Genomic DNA, 15,423 nt, shown 5'->3' on the forward strand with positions numbered 1-15,423 from the left:
TCTCCCCTGAGCCTCCTCTTCTTCAGGCTGAACACCCCCAGCTCCCTCAGCCTCTCCTCATAGGATCTGTGTTCGAGTCCCTTCACCAGCTTGGTTGCCCTCCTTTGGACCTGTTCAAGGACCTCAATATCCTTCTTGAACTGAGGGGCCCAGAACTGGACACAGTACTCAAGGTGTGGCCTTACCAGGGCTGAGCACAGGGGCACAATCACCTCCTTGGGCCTGCTGGTGACGCTGTTTCTGATACATGCCAGGATGCCATTGGCCTTCTTGGCTACCTGGGCACACTGCTGGCTCATGTTCAGCTTCCTGTCAATCCAGACTCCCAGGTCCCTTTCTGCCTGGCTGCTCTCCAACCACTCTGTCCCCAGCCTGTAGCGCTGCATGGGGTTGTTGTGGCCAAAGTGCAGGACCCGGCACTTGGCCTTGTCGAAGCTCATCCCATTGGAGTCAGCCCATCTCTCCAGTCTGTCCAGGTCGCTCTGCAGAATCCCCAGCGCCAAATTCCCCCCAAATCCACCCCCCAGCCCCCCCCTTCCCAAATCCCCCCCCATCCTCATCCCCAACCCCCCCCTCCCCAAATCCACCCCCAAGCCCCTCCCCAGCCTCCCCACGGCGCTGTCCCCACAACCCCCCCAAAAAGCACCAGAGCCAGGGGGGTGGTTGCAGGTTTATTCTCCAATTTTTCTCCCGCAGGAGCAGGGCAGCCCTGGCCGGCCCGGGGCTGGGGAGGTTGTGGGGCCGTCAGACGGTGCAGTTCCCCTCCCCGTAGCGCCGGCATTTCATCACCTTCAGGTAGGTCTCCACCTTGTGCAGGTCCTTCTTGAAGCAGGACAGCAAGCTGTAGTTTTTCAGCAGAGCGTCCTCGCTCCGCAGGTGGATGTCGAATTTCTCGTAGGTGGGTTTGAGGATCAGGGGACCCCGCGGGCTCCGGTCCTCCAGCTCCTGAGAGAGGATGGAGAAGTGCTGGGGAGCAGCATCCCCCTCTGCTGGGGCTCCTGTCTGCTTTTGGAGGAGGTGGGGAGGGGTTCTTGCACCCACTCTTAATCATGTTTGAAGTGTACTTTTGAGGTGTTTGCAGGAAAGGGGATGGTGCTGGCCAAAAGGGAGCTGGGGAGGGGGCTGCAGTGTGTCTTCTGGGGTCTTAAAATAAGGGGAAAGTTGCAGGGTCTCCCTGTAGCTCCTCTAGGCAACTAGGAAGAGAACCAGGCAAATAAAGGCTCTCTCTCCTCTCACTTTCCCAGTGAACAGAGCTCAAAGCCAGACCCCAAAAAAGTGCATCTGGAGTGGAGGGATCATCAGCTGCCATCCCTCCTGCCCTGCTCTGCTCAGCAGCTGGCACAGTACACAGGATGGGTTGGGTTAAGTAAACAGTGTCATAAATTAATAAAACACCTTAATTGGTCAGGTTTCTGTGTAGCACTTCCCAGTGTCCAGACACATATCAAATGGGAAGCAAAACCTGGAAATGGTACTGATGCATAGAGCAACTGACTGCAGCTGAAGTGCCAGCACAGATCTCTCTTTCCTCCCAGAGTTACTTAGATTTTAGAAGATAAATCTACTTAGATTCTAGAAGATGTAAATAATTTTCCAGACTCATTTCTCACAGACACAGGTGAGATGGGGTAAGCATAAGTTGTGAAAAGGGAGCCTGGCAGACAATAAGCAATTTGATTTAAAATAAAAAACAACCAACATTTGAAAGTGATACTTGAAGAAAATCACTCTCCAGCTCTCAGCTGTCTGGGTGCTAAAAAGGTAAGAGGAAAACATCAGAGCACAACATCATGTGTTGTTTTCATGAAGTGGTGTGAGTCCTAGTAAGCAGGTTGCAAACCTGTAGAATCTCCTCCACTTTGAAGTATTTTGTGTGGGGATGTAGCAAATGTAATGCTGCTGTTTGTATTTAACTGAGTGTTCCTGGGTGCTGGATTTGGAAAGACTTTGGGTCTGGATTGTTGTGATCTGCCTGCTCTGCACTGCTGTCCCAATGCTTCTGGCACTGCTATAACATTTATTATGTTTTCTTTTACTCCCCAGTGGTGAAACGTGCAACAGGGTGTCCTGAGCTCGTTAACTTAAGGTCAGCAGAGTCCAAAAAGGTGCCAGTGGTCTTTAGAGTAAAAGATGGGAAGATTACCCATGGCCTTTGGATCCTGTGGAAGATCCTGAGAGCTCAGTGCCTCCTGCCTAGGAGATCTCTGTTATTCTGTAATTATCCAACTTACCCTCATCAGAGCTTGGATCCCTTCTTCCAGGTCCTTTAGCTTTTCATACACTCTGTCTGAGGTGCCAAAAACCAGGTTGTTTGTGAACACCTTGCTTAGGTACTGCACTGGGGTCAGCCAGGACTGGATGAGAATCAGTGAAAACCGAAGAAGTTCCATGTCCTGAGATTAAGAACAGAGTCAGAGCTGTCTGGGTGACATTTTTGTTAGAGCTACCTCTGTGTCCTGCAGGTGACCCAGAGGTGTGCTACTGCTCCAGAGACACAGACAAGTTTGCATGCTGAGCACCCCCCAACCCTCAGTCCTGGGCAGAAAATAATTATTCTTGTCCTCGGGGTGGGGACAGTGAAACCCAGAAGAGTCTTTCCTCATGCAGGGTGTAAGCAGTACATAAAGGGGAGGAGGATTGATGTGAGGATGATTGATTGAAGTGCTCACAGATGGAAACATTCTGTTCCTGCATGAGGCACAGCTGGAATCTCACTTACCGATTTCTGCTGGGCATCATCCTTCCCTGTGGGAGCAGGGATGGTTTCTGAGTAGCAAAATGCTGCCTGGGAGTTTTTGTTGGTGTGTCTCTGGTCCTCTGGAATATAGGTGCGTTCCTGTGGAGACAGCCCAAGGATCATAGAATCACAGAATAATTTGGGATGGAAGAGACCTTAGAGATCATCAAGATCCAACCCCAGCATGGGCAGGGACCCCTCCCACCAGCCCAGGGCTTCATCCAACCTGGGGCCTTCAACACTTCCAGGGATGGGGATCAACAACCCCCCTGGGCAACCTATCCCAGTGTCTCACTGCCCTCATGGGGAAGAATTTTTTCCTAATCTCTAACGTACCCATTGCCTGTGTACATGGACACCTTCCTGAGGGGTCCTGAGCAGTTCTGCTTTGCAAGAAATGAATGGGAGAGGTGAAGTGTCTGTGTACAGGGTTGTGAGAGGAACAGGAGTTTGTATGCTGGGACCTAAAGGTCCTCCTGTCACCAAGGCAAAGTGCTAAGGTGAAGGGAAAACACCTGGATGGGTTCTCTGGTGGGTTTGGGCATGGACAGCACTGGCCCTGAGGAGGGGACTGTGCCCAGCCAGAGGTGGGGGACAGAGAGCTGGGAGAGGAGCCAGGGTCCAGGCTGGTGGGACATCACCTCTCCTGCCCTATTCTCCCCCTTTCTCCTCACCCAGAGCTGATGGAGGAGCCACTTAATGGTTGAAAAGTCCCTGTTTCTAGGAAGTGACAGGGGGTGGGAAGCTGTGGCAGGGTCCTGAAGCCCTGAAGCTAACGCAGAGGAGCTGCCCAGGGGCCTGGACACTTACAAACTCTTTGTATGTCTCTGCAGCCAGGAGGTGAAGGTGCTGAGCCCTCAGCACTGCGTTGGCAAAGAGGTTGGAAAGGGGCATGGCTGGGAAGGTGGCAGCTTCCTGTGGCCACTGCAGTCCCAGGGTGATGACAGCAACGAGGAGAGGAGAGAACCAGGAGCCTGCAGCAGAGTGAGAGGAAGGGTGTGAGCAGCCCCTCGGGGACCCTCCTGAGCAGGGGGTGAATTCCCTGCTTCTTCTGCCTCTGCTGGCTGAGGTTTCACCATCCTCAGCATCTTGTTGAACTCTGGCTGAGCTTAACCCTCCCCAAATCCAGTTCATCCCTGTCCTCTTTCACTCCACATGGTCCCAAGGCTTGGGCTGCTCCTCATGTGGTTTTTTTCCTGGCTGAAGGCTCATTGCTGCTTCATGAGAACGAGCCTCTCCCTGGGCTTTTCCTGACCTTTCTGAGGTTTTTTCATAGGCTTTGGCCTCCTGAGGTGCCCTGATCCAGCAGGGGATGCTGAGTACCAGGTGAGGGCCTCACTTCAGTCACAGTTTATGCCAAGGTGATGTGAAACCCACTGCCTGCCTCCTCTGGGAGGAATTCCCTGTGCCATGACGGCTCCTTTTTCTCTCTGGAACATACCTGGAGACTCTGGTAATCTTTGTCAAAAGTAGAAGTTTTCAAACTTTGACATCTAACTCACACAAGTGTCATCTGTGCTTGCAGAGACTACAAAGTTGATCTCATACTGAGACCCTCCAAGAGGAGGATGTCCTGGAGCCTGCAGGACTTGGGCAGCTGCATTAGAGACCCTCCTGAGCCCTGTCTCAAGAGTAAGTTTTAACATCCCTGCCAACATCTTTGCTAGTAATAACTATTATAACCTTGGCTTGACCTTGTTCCTCATGTTCTCCACCATCTCCTTGCCCAGTTTAGGCTAAAGACTAAGTTAGTTCATGGATTGAAGCCACAATGTGGGGAAATCTTTTCCATTGATTTATAAGTTGCCACATTTTAATTTCTGGCTGGTGCTGAGTGTAGCCCCCCACAGCACCACCCCATCCTCACCTCCCATCAACCTGAGCATGCAGCAGCACTGGCAATCCTTTAAAATCAAAAAAATAAATAAGAAAGTAATACCTGGAGCCATTTCTGCCCGGTGAGTTGCTCAGGTGTTGCTTGAGAGGGAAAGTTTCCTCCTTTCACCTAGGCTGGTTGAGCTGCCCCTTATATAGCAGGGGGGCTGTTTAAAATGTATGGATCTGGTCATGATCACAACAACATCTCTGTGTCTTCTCCGTGCATAAATGCACAAGTGTTCACAATGGGGCTCCCTGATTGTAGTCATTTATACAGAGGTGGAAAGGTTGGGTGGTTGTTTGCTCGGGGATGGGGTCAGTGCTGAAGGATTTCACCATGCTCTGCTCTGGGGTGCAAATCAAGGTTCTCTTCTCAGTGGAAGCCCCATCCCAAGTCAGATCAGGGCTTTGACCTGGTGGGCTTTGCTGCAGGGGGTTGAAAATCCACCTGATTTGCTTGGCCCACAATTCCCAAGGCTGGCTGGCCCGTTTGGGAGACTTCAGACCCAAAGTGAGCGGGATGTTTTCCAGTTTGTCCTGAGCAGGGCTGGAGCTGGAGGGAAGTTGTTGGATTCATCCTATTTCTGTAAAACAATTTCTTCTGATTTCTACCAAAATGTCCAAAGCTCCCCAAAGCATTTGGGTGAGCTGCTTTGCTGCAGGTGTGAAGAGCTCTCAGCCCCAGGTGCCTGTTGGGTGCCAGCTCCAGGAGGTTTCTCTGCTCAGCTGGACAAGGCAGTGAGAAGATCAAGTGATGAGCATCCCCCTGAGGTGTGAGTGTGAAATATCCGTGGGTTAAGCAGAGGGCTGGTGTGGAAAGGAGAGGGGGAAGAGGAGAGGTCACAGCACCCCTAGCCCTGCCTTGGGGCAAACCAAGACAGAACCTGAGATGGGCAACTCCAGGAGGGACCTGAAGGACCTTTTGCTCCCCATCAGGCACCGATTGCCCCAAACCACCCTGTCTGGGGCCTTTGTCCGAGGTTCAGGGACTGCTCCTGCTCAGAGCTGGTGATTTGGCTCCCCCCAGGCCCTGGGTTGGCTTTGATTTCCAAGAGGCAGCATCATCCCTGGGGTGGCAGGGCAGAGGGTGCCAGAGCTGCTTCATAAACATGCGGGGAGAGCGCGCTCTGTTCCGAGAACCCCCGGGGTGTTTGCTGCTGGGATGTGGTGGTGTCACTGGGTAAATGTCACTCCCTGGAGAAAAAGGAACAGTGGGTCCTGCAGCTATCAGGTATCCCGTCACCCAATAGCCAGCAACATCTGGGGGAGGCTGTGTTGGGTTTTTTTTAACTCCAGATCATGTTCAATATGTCGATATTTGTCAGAGAGGAGCAGAGCAGCAGCCACCCCAGCCCAGTGCTGGCTCTGCTGCCTGTTACTGGTGCTACTGGTACAGCACCTCACAGCCCAGTCCTGCCCAGCCCTTGCTACCCTGCTGCCTCTCTCACTCTCTTGGTAATTCAACATTTTTTTTTTTAGTGTTGCAGCCAAGCACGGAGAAGCCAGGATGACCCAGGCTGGGCAGTGTCCCCCAGGGTTGGTTTGTCCTCGATCAGCTCTGGGTGTGAAATGAGGCAGAAGCAGCACGGAGGAGGCAGTGGGTGCCTGGGGGTGCCTGGCAGATGCCACCAGCACAGCTGCCTGCGTAAGCAGCTCCCAAATGTCAGCTTGGCATTTTTCATAGAACCACTGAATCCCAGACTGGGTTGGGTTGGGAGGGACCCCAAAGCCCCCCCAGTGCTCCCCCTGCCATGGGCAGGGACACCTCCCACCAGCCCAGGGGGCTCCAAGCCCCATCCAACCTTCAACACTGCCAGGGATGGGGCAGCCACAGCTTCTGGGGGCAACCTGGGCACCCAGGGGCTCAGCACCCTCACCCCAAACAATTTCTCCCTCCCTCCCTCCCTGCCCAAGATCTCCTCTCCATCTCCCCTCTCCCAGCTGCAAACCCTTCCCCCTCATCCCATCCCTCCAGGCCCTTGTCCAAAGTCATCTTTCTGGCTTTCAAATATCTGCATTTGGGACCCAAAGCAGCATCTCATAAAGCAGTGTGAAACTCTTAGTTTCTAAGTTCCTTTTGTTTTTTTTTGAAAGAGAAAGAAAGAACCCTCAGTTCTCCTCTGGGTGATCCTGTGTGCACCCTCCTTACCCTGAGCATCACCACCAGCACCCAAACAAGTGAAACACTTTTCCTCATAGGTGTCTGTGTACCCAGGGGTCCTCCTGACCAGCTCCATGGCTGAGCTGTGACCACTGAATCCTGAGCAGGGACTCAGCTGCTGGCCCACAGCCCAGGCTCTGCACTCCAGTGGGCAATGCTGTGGTTGAGAGAGGTTTTCAGTGATGCTTGACTGCCTCTGCCTGCTCCCTGCTCTCAAGGTGAATGTTCCTTTTCAGGTCGAATCGTTGGGTTTTATTTACTGGAGCTGGAACTGCTCAGTGTCACTGGAACCATTTCTTAAGATGAGGCTAAAGAAGTGCAGGATTTTAATGCAGTCCATCTGGCTGGTTGTGCTGCTGAGGGCAGGGATAGAAATCAGGGTAAAAAAAAAAGCAGCAGAGCCTGGACTGTATTTACTGAAATAATAATGTATTTGTTTATGTGTGTTAGATACAAACCTCTTTTGGATGGGGCTTTAGAAATTGGATGGGGCTTGGAGCAACCTGGGCTAGTGGGGGGGTGGCCCTGCTCCTGACAGGGGGATTGGAACTGGATGAGCTTTAAGGTCCCTTCCAACCCAAACCAGTCCATGCTGGAGTGTGTCCAGAGAAGGGCCAGGAGGATGCTCAGAGGGATGGAGCAGCTCTGCTATGGAGACACTGAGAGAGTTGGGGTTGTTCAGGCTGGAGAGGAGAAGGCTCCAAGGAGACCTCACTGTGGCCTTCCAGGGTCTGAAGGGGCTGCAGGAAAGCTGGGGAGGGACTTTTTAGGGTGTCAGTAGGGACAGGACATGGGGAATGGATTCAAACCAGAGGAGGGGAGATTCAGATTGGACGTTGGGAAGAAGTCCTTCACCCTGAGGGTGGTGAGACCCTGGCACAGGTTGCCCAGAGAGGTGGTGGAAGATTCCCCATCCCTGGAACATTTTAAACCCAGGCTGGAGAGGGCTCTGAGCAACCTGATCTGGTGGGAGGTGTCCCTGGCCATGGCAGGGGGGTTGGGACTGGGGGAGCTTAAAGGTCCCTTCCAACCCTGACAATTCTGTGATTCCATTATTCTGTGATTCTGTCTCAGTGCAAAATTACAGCAAACCTTGTCTCTAGGCTCCCTAGAAATGAGCCTAAGCATTTAAAATAAACCACTAACACCACAGAACTACTTATTTACTTCTGACATTTTAAAAGAAGGCAAAGCCAAGGGTGACCAAACAGCAGAGTGAAACTGGACCCCAAAAGCAGCTGAAGCTGAAACTGCTTCAGTGTCACACACATCAGTGTCTTCCTCTGCAGGTGCAAGCAGCAAATCCTCCTTATTTTTGTGAGCTGGTGAAGTGAGGCTGAGGCAGTGATGTTTACACTGCCAGAAAACTTCCTTTCCTCTTCCCTTTGGTAAGTGAAAACAAGGCAAGAAGGGGGAGCTCTGTCCTAAAATCTTTGCAAACGTGGGCACTGGGAACAGCCAGGTCACTTCTCTCACTGTCAGTACTTCTTGCTTTAATTAATAATTTTATAAGTGAGATGTGTTTAGGTAACATTTATACATATGTGTGTGCCACTAGTTTGGGCTAGTTTTATTTAACTATTAAAAACCAGCTTATAAATGCTTTTTTTGGTGCTCTTTAGGTTGAATTCCACTTTTTCATGAGGGTGCTTTACTACTAACCAAGAACCATCCTGTTCCCTGCTGAAAATCCCTGCCTGCTCACAATTTCTTTTTCTTCTTGTTTTGGGAAGTGGAGCAGTCCTGACTTCTCCTTGGCACCCAAAATGTAACAAGCCACAGATTGGGCTCTCTGAGGGGACACAGATTTCAGCCCCAGAGTCCCTGTCACCTCTTGTCCAACCAAACCCACTGTGAGCCTTGGGCTTGGGTGCCCAGACAGCCCCTCATCCCCCTCACCCACTTAGGCCAAACCAGCTTCTGCTAACAAAGCCAATTATCACCACTCTGTTCCTCTCCAGATGTTTTTTAGCTTCTCTTCCAAGAGCAGATGTTGCCAGGAGCACAGCTCCTGGGCTTCTCCTGCTTCTGTTCCATGTCTGGCATCCCAAGTTGGGACCATGGAGGTCAGTGAGAGCTTCCAGGAGGGTCCTGTGGCTGCTCTGGGCTTTCCTTGCCTGCACTGGGGGCCCTGAGGAGGTGAAGTTTGGGCTTTAGCCAAGCTGGAGCCATGGAAAGCTGCTCCTAATTCCCAGGGCATCCCATCAACCCTGGCATCAAGGTTGGACCAGGCATGACAGGATTTAGGTTGGAGCTTGGGGACAATTTCTCCCTGGAAAGGGTTGTCAGGGCCTGGCCCAGGCTGCCCAGGGCAGGGCTGGAGTCCCCATCATCCCTGGAGGGGTTTCAGAGCCTGGAGATGTGGGGATGAGGGACATGGGGCAGGGGTGGCCTTGGCAGGGATGGGGGAAGGCTTGGACTCCAGAATCCTAAAGGGCTTCTCCAACCAAACCATTCCATGACTCTTATGATTCTGGGATGGAGCAGGGATGTGAATTTACCCATTGCCTTTATTAGGACTTCAAAAAGCAGTTGGCCATTTGTGTTCCACAACTGACATTTTTCCCACAGGTTCTGAGGTCACACATGTCCCTCACCAAGGGGACATCCTTGTGACATGGGCCAGCTCTTGCCTGGAGATAACCAAGTCTTGTGCAAGGTCCTCCAGCTTTTCCTGTGATATTTGGGGAGAAAGATGTGCTCTGAAAGATCTTCCATCTCAGAAAACTGTCATGCTGGACATGGCCATGGCTTCAGTAGCCCCAGATCCACTTCTTGTAGCACCCCCATGGTGCTGCTCACCTCAGCTCCTCTGCCAGGGCCACAGTGAGGTCCTGCATCCCAGGAGTGTCCCTGCAGCACTGGGTGAGTCCCTGGTTCCCTGATTCCCAGGGCTGGAGGAGACACCCCCCACCCTGCTGCCTCCCTTGGACAGGAGCTCAGTGTGTGGTGTGGGGCTGACCAGAGCCTGGGGAGTTTTCTGCTGGGGGGGCTGCAGGTGACTCCTAATTTCTACAGAGGCTTTTTGGGGTCCATCAGAGGGGCAGTGAGAGTGAGAGCCAGGGCAGGGCAGCTGTGCTGGGCACGGCCCAGATGTGGCAAAGCAGCACCCAAGGGCAGCAGGAGCCCAGTTCCAGGTGCCCATCAGAGCTGTGGTGCAGGGCAGGAGCTGGGAACCATCCCTGTGGGTGCCAGCAGGGAATCACGCTGTGGGTGCCAGGCTGGTGATGGGTGCAGAGCCCTCACTCCTCTCCTGGGTGCTCCCCAACTGTCCACTTGGCCTTCACATCCCGGAAAGGAGTGATGTCCTCATAGGTGGCCATCTGCTCCACTGCCAGGCCCTGCACCAAGGAGAAGGATGTTGAGACAAGGGAGGGGAACCATGGCTTTGGCCACAGCCTCTGGGACCCCCCCCTGGGCACCCATCTCCAGGTCCTCCCTCAGAGCCTGGGGCAGCTTCTGAGAGGGGAGAAGAAGGGGATCAGTGGCTGGGTGTGCTCAGAGCTTGGCTGGGTTTTACCACCAGCTCTTTAGTGTTGATGTGCAAAAGCCCTCAGGAGGAAGATGTCCCCATGAGGGCTGGTGCTACCTGGAGACACCCAGCACGGGCCCAACCAGCTGGTTCAAGGCTCAGGCTGACATTACAGGGGGGTTTCTGTACCTCATGCAGCATTACCTCATAGGTGTGCTCCTCCTCTGGGCTTTGCTTGCCTTCACCCTGTGGAGAGGAGAGTCACAAGTTGGGTGTCACCAGCACCCAGTAGGATCCTCTGTCCCCTGTCCCCAGCCTTGCTGCCCCAGGTCAGGTCCCACTGCTCCCAGAGCCAAGTCCAGGCTGTCCCCAGACCTCACTTGAGGTTTCCCACACTGCCCCAAACCCCCTCCCTGCCCATCCCCATCCCTATGGTACCTGCCTGGGATGCAGGACACCACTGTGAACAGCACAGCAGTGAACTTGGGGACACCCCCATTGCTGGAGACACTGCCACTTACTTTTCCTAGGAAGAGGAGCATGGGGATGCTGATGAAGATGACCAGCAGGATGGACTGGATGATGATGGTGGCATCTTTCAGGTTCTGTCTGTTCTGGATCTGCTGCCTGGTGCTGTGACCTGGGAGCAGCAGCACAGGGAGAGCCCCAAGTCCCACCTCTGTGCCAGACTCCCAAGGAAGTGGTGGGAGGCAACCACCTAACAGGAGGCTCCATGGCTCCTGCTTGGCATGGCCACAGGTTTGTGTCACAGAAATCAGAGAGAGTCAGGGTTGGAAGGGACCTTGAAAGCCCCTGGGGTGCAATCCCCTGTCAGAGCAGGGTCACCTCCAGCAGGGCACACAGGGAGGTGTCCAGGAGGGGTTTGAATGTCTGCAGAGAAGGAGACTCCACACCCCCCTGGGCAGTTTCAGCAGGAGCAAACTGAGGGGGGGACCCGGGTGACATCTCCCCCCTCCCCGGGAAAGAACAGCACTGTCCCCATGGCTGGCATCAGGGAGCAGCTTTGGGGTGAGACACCTTGGGCAGGACCCACCACTAGCCAGGAGCAGGAAAAATCTGATTTACTGAGGGAATGTTGTCCCTGGGCTGTGTTTCTGTGGGAGGGATGTGCCAGGACAAACTGGGAGGAGGTTGGCAGCGAGCAAAGAAACCTCAGCAGTGCCCTGGAGCATTTCCAGTTACATCTGAAGGGGCCCCAGAGGTGGGTGCAGAGGAGCAGGGGGCTCCCATGGAGGGAGAAGGATGAGAGAAGGAGGAGGAGCATCCCCTGGGGTGCAGGGAGGACGGGGATCTCCCACTCACCCAGGACCTGGAGCTCCATGGCACAGAGGTGCAGCTGCTTCCCCGGCACCACGCGGCTCTCGGTGCCACAGACGTAGAGACCCCGGTCAGTGGGGCTGATGCTGAGGATGCTCAGGCTGATGAGGCTGTTGTTCCTCTGGATGCTGTAGCGGGAGGTGTTGTTGAGCTCGTGGAGTTCATCACTGTCCCCCATGGTTCTGTACCACCTCATGCCCTGGGCGTCCTGGGTGTAGCAGATGAGGTGGAGGGGAACGTCCCTCCTGGCCACCACGTAGTGTGGGTGCTGCAGCACCCTGGGGCACTCCAGATCTGCCAGGGGACAGGGGTGGGGTGGTCAGCAAAGACCCAGCACCTGGGGAGTGTTGGAAAGAAAGCCCAGACCCATCAGGCCCTCCCCAGCATCCCTCCCGTGTTAGGGACTTCTTCCCATCTCCAGGGGTTTCACCACCTCTGCTTTGGTGAATCCTCAGTCTCTGGAGCTGGAGACTCTTGGTGCCAATGTGCTCCCAGGGAACACCACGTCTCTGTGGGAATGGCTTCACTTGGATACTTTTTGATGCTCCCACCTCTATTCATTAGTCCCAGCTCCAAAGTCACAGCCCCTGGTGGCCCAGCCCATGGACAGAGCCATGTCCCCAGCTGACTTCTCTCACACTCCCACTTTTCTTTTTTTTTTGCATTTTTCCTGTATTTTGTATTTTTGCCCATGTTTTTGTCTCCAGAGCTGGTGAGTTTAGGTTGCAGAGCTCAGGTTTGGTAGAAGAGCTGAACACATGAGCCCAGTCCCAAAGCATGGATTGTTCATGGAATGTGCTCCTCAGCCTCAGGAAGGAAGATGTGTGGGTTAGGAAAGAAAAAAATGGATTCAGCTCCACAGAGGAAGAGTAAAATGCAGGGATGGGGAAATGCCATGGAGTAGAGAGCAGCCTGGAAACACCTCTGTGATGGGGAAGGGCTGTGGGGGGTGGGACATCTCCAGCACCTTCGTGGCAGGGATGGGAGGGACCCTGGGGACACGTGGGGAAGAGCCCAGTGGGTTGGAAAGGTTACCTGTGTTGTTCCAGGTGCTTTTGTCTGCTGAGATCCCACCTGCAAGACAGGAAAAGGGCCCTGAGAGTGGCCAAGGGCTTGTGTAGGACAAGGCTGTGTAGAACAACCCCACGGAGGACAAACCCAACTGTGTAGGTCAAGCCTGTGGAGGACAAAGCCATGTAGGATGCCCCACATGGGATGGAATGTGCCAAGGCTCCTTTGTGCCCACCCAGTATGGGTTGGAAGGCCTGGGAGCATCAGCCCAGATCTCCACTGTCATGGAGCAATGGAGATTTGGGTACAAACCCTTCCATTTCCATCCCATCTTCTGAATTCTCTCCAAGCCACTTTCTGGGTGACACCCCAGTGACGTTTTCCCTGCTGGGGCTTCCCTGGTCTTGGAGCCCCATGATGGTCAGGGGTTGGTTCTCAGACCTGGGACCACACAGCCCCCCAGGACAAGGACTGGATGGAGCCCTGGGACCTATGATGCAGTGCAGGAAGTGGGGTGAGGTGGGGACCTCCCCAGCACCCGTGGGTGCCCCTGCCCACAGCTCCTGTGTCCTGGTTCCTCTTGCTGCAGCTGGGCAGGAAGCACCAGCCCTGTTTATGGCCCCGCTTCAGTGCCCATCTCCAGAACCTCAGTGAATATTCACCAAACCCCACCAGGGCAGCGTGGGGTGGGGGGAGGTGACACAGTGGGACAGCTGCAAACCCCCCCCAGGGATCAGGAGGGAGGTTCAGTTCCCCACCCTGAGCTTTGCTGCCCCCCTGCAGACCTTCCTGCCCTGGCAGCATCTTGGTTGAGACCTCCTGGCTCCCCTCCACCTCCAGCACCCACATCTCTCGGGGCAGTTTCTCCCCCTTTGACTCATTTAATTTTTTTCTGAGACACAGAGATGTGTGTTGGGTCCTGCTGGCCAGCCAGCACACAGGGCTTTGCTCTCCATCTTTTCTTGGTGTGTCTAAACAAAGATCAGGCTTGGTCCTTCCTCCTGAAAGCCCTCAGATCCCTCAAAGCCAGGATTTCCATGGCAGCCATGGGTGAGCTGAGCTTCCCCTTGAAGCCACCATAAGAACCAGAATGAAACCCTGTGACCTCAGAGCTGTGCTGGGAGCAGAAGCATTGAATCCCAGACTGGTTTGGGTTGGAAGGGACCTCAAAGCCCCCCCAGTGCCACCCCTGCCATGGGCAGGGACACCTCCCACCAGCCCAGGGGGCTCCAAGCCCCATCCAACCTTCAACACTGCCAGGGATGGGGCAGCCACAGCTTCTGGGGGCAACCTGGGCACCCAGGGGCTCAGCACCCTCACCCCAAACAATTTCTCCCTCCCTCCCTCCCTGCCCAAGATCTCCTCTCCATCTCCCCTCTCCCAGCTGCAATCCCTTCCCCCTCATCCCATCCCTTGGAAGCCCTGGAAATCTCCTTTCTCCTGAGGGCTCCAGGTTCCCCAGATGAGGGGGGGCTCAGCTGCAGTTTTTCTGGGTGTCCCAGAGGGGTTGGAAGGGGACAGGGGCTGTGTCCTGGCTCTGGGGGCCCTCACATCACCCCCAAATCCTTTCCTGCTCCACCACTGAACCCCATGCAGCAAAGGGCCGGGGCTTGGCCATGGCCTCAGCTCCCGGAGAGCAAGAAAGGGTAAAAAAAAAAACCAACCTCCCCAACCCCTTCCTCCTGACACCCGCAACCACCTCCGCACCCCTCACCCCTCCAGCTCTCCCCTCTGCCCCTCTCCAGCTCCCGGGAGGTTTTCCTGCCCAAAGCAGCTGGATTTGGGGGGCTGGGGATTGCAAAGTTTCACCCTCACAGACGGAACCGCGGCCCTGGGCTGGATCCTTCCTCAGTCACCCGGGGAGAAGGGACCCGGGGCCGCCCGGCCCGGAGCACCCAGAGCCCGGCCCGGAGCACCCACCTGAGAGCAGGGCCAGGAGGCAGAGCCCGGCCCGCAGCACCCATGGGCTCCTGCTGGGATCAACCATCGCCCACTGCAGTCGGCAGGGACAGCTCGGGCACAGCAGCGGCAGAGCAGTGCCCTGCCTGGGGCAGAGGTACCGGGGGTGGTGCCGGGGGACGCGGCCCCTTCCTCCTCATGTAAATCCCCGGCGGGGACTTTCCCCCTGCGGCTGCTTTGAATGCGGCAGAGACGCGGGGACAGCTGAGGGGGGACAGCGGCCTTGTGCTGTCCTTGTGCTGTCCTTGTGCTGTACCCCCGATCCTGGGGTCAGTTCTGGGTCAGAAAAGGGACACTGAGGGGCTGGAGTGTGTCCAGAGAAGGGAAAGAGAGGTGGGGAAGGGTCTGGAGCAGAAGTCTGCCCAGGAGCAGCTGAGGGCCCTGGGGGTGCTGATCCTGGAGCAGAGGAGGCTGAGGGGAGACCTTCTGGCTCTCTGCAGCCCCCTGAGAGGAGGTTGGAGCCAGGGGGGGTCGGGCTCTGCTCCCAAGGAACAAGGGATGGGACAAGAGGAACTTTTGGCACAACTCAAGTGGTGCCAGGGGAGGTTTAGGTTGGAGCTTGGGGACAATTTCTCCCTGGAAAGGGTTGTCAGGGCCTGGCCCAGGCTGCCCAGGGCAGGGCTGGAGTCCCCATCATCCCTGGAGGGGTTTCAGACCCTGGAGATGTGGGGATGAGGGACATGGGGCAGGGGTGGCCTTGGCAGGGATGGGGGAAGGCTTGGACTCCAGGATCCTAAAGGGCTTCTCCAACCAAACCATTCCCTGAGTCCATGATTATTTGGTAGAGGCCATGACTGGTGTGGGGCTGCAACTGAACTGGGGGGTGAGCAAGGCACTGGGTGATGCACAGCTCAGGGGATGTGCCCA

At 55.0% G+C, this 15,423-nt stretch overlaps 2 protein-coding genes across 2 annotated transcripts; both read right to left on the bottom strand.

The window, feature by feature from the left end:
* Nucleotides 1-658: 658 nt before the first annotated feature.
* On the bottom strand, nucleotides 659-3,871 carry GH1 (growth hormone 1). The gene is made up of 4 exons (XM_071728251.1): nucleotides 3,548-3,871; nucleotides 2,720-2,836; nucleotides 2,232-2,393; nucleotides 659-945 (listed from the first exon to the last, which is right to left on the bottom strand). The coding sequence occupies exons 1-4, from the start codon at nucleotides 3,869-3,871 to the stop codon at nucleotides 745-747; spliced, it is 804 nt and encodes a 267-aa protein (XP_071584352.1). The 3' UTR covers nucleotides 659-744.
* A 5,376-nt stretch (nucleotides 3,872-9,247) lies between these two features.
* On the bottom strand, nucleotides 9,248-14,964 carry CD79B (CD79b molecule). Its single transcript, XM_071728465.1, has 6 exons — nucleotides 14,518-14,964; nucleotides 12,622-12,660; nucleotides 11,572-11,880; nucleotides 10,770-10,888; nucleotides 10,453-10,494; nucleotides 9,248-10,117 (listed from the first exon to the last, which is right to left on the bottom strand). The coding sequence occupies exons 1-6, from the start codon at nucleotides 14,582-14,584 to the stop codon at nucleotides 10,019-10,021; spliced, it is 675 nt and encodes a 224-aa protein (XP_071584566.1). The 5' UTR covers nucleotides 14,585-14,964; the 3' UTR covers nucleotides 9,248-10,018.
* Nucleotides 14,965-15,423: the final 459 nt, after the last annotated feature.

The sequence above is a fragment of the Heliangelus exortis genome, chromosome 29 (genome assembly GCF_036169615.1).
Source record: "Heliangelus exortis chromosome 29, bHelExo1.hap1, whole genome shotgun sequence".
NCBI lineage: Eukaryota > Metazoa > Chordata > Aves > Apodiformes > Trochilidae > Heliangelus > Heliangelus exortis.

Excerpts from the sequence above, each read along its gene's own strand:
- GH1 (XM_071728251.1), bottom strand. The coding sequence starts at position 3,871 with ATGAACTGGATTTGGGGAGGGTTAAGCTCAGCCAGAGTTCAACAAGAT. Across the intron at positions 2,394-2,719 it reads ATGATGCCCAGCAGAAATCG|GACATGGAACTTCTTCGGTT; the intron begins GTAAGTGAGATT and ends TCTTAATCTCAG. Across the intron at positions 946-2,231 it reads GGATCCAAGCTCTGATGAGG|GAGCTGGAGGACCGGAGCCC; the intron begins GTAAGTTGGATA and ends ATCCTCTCTCAG.
- CD79B (XM_071728465.1), bottom strand. The coding sequence starts at position 14,584 with ATGGTTGATCCCAGCAGGAGCCCATGGGTGCTGCGGGCCGGGCTCTGC. Across the intron at positions 10,889-11,571 it reads CATGGAGCTCCAGGTCCTGG|GTCACAGCACCAGGCAGCAG; the intron begins GTGAGTGGGAGA and ends TGCTGCTCCCAG. Across the intron at positions 10,495-10,769 it reads TGCTCCTCTTCCTAGGAAAA|GGTGAAGGCAAGCAAAGCCC; the intron begins GTAAGTGGCAGT and ends TCCTCTCCACAG.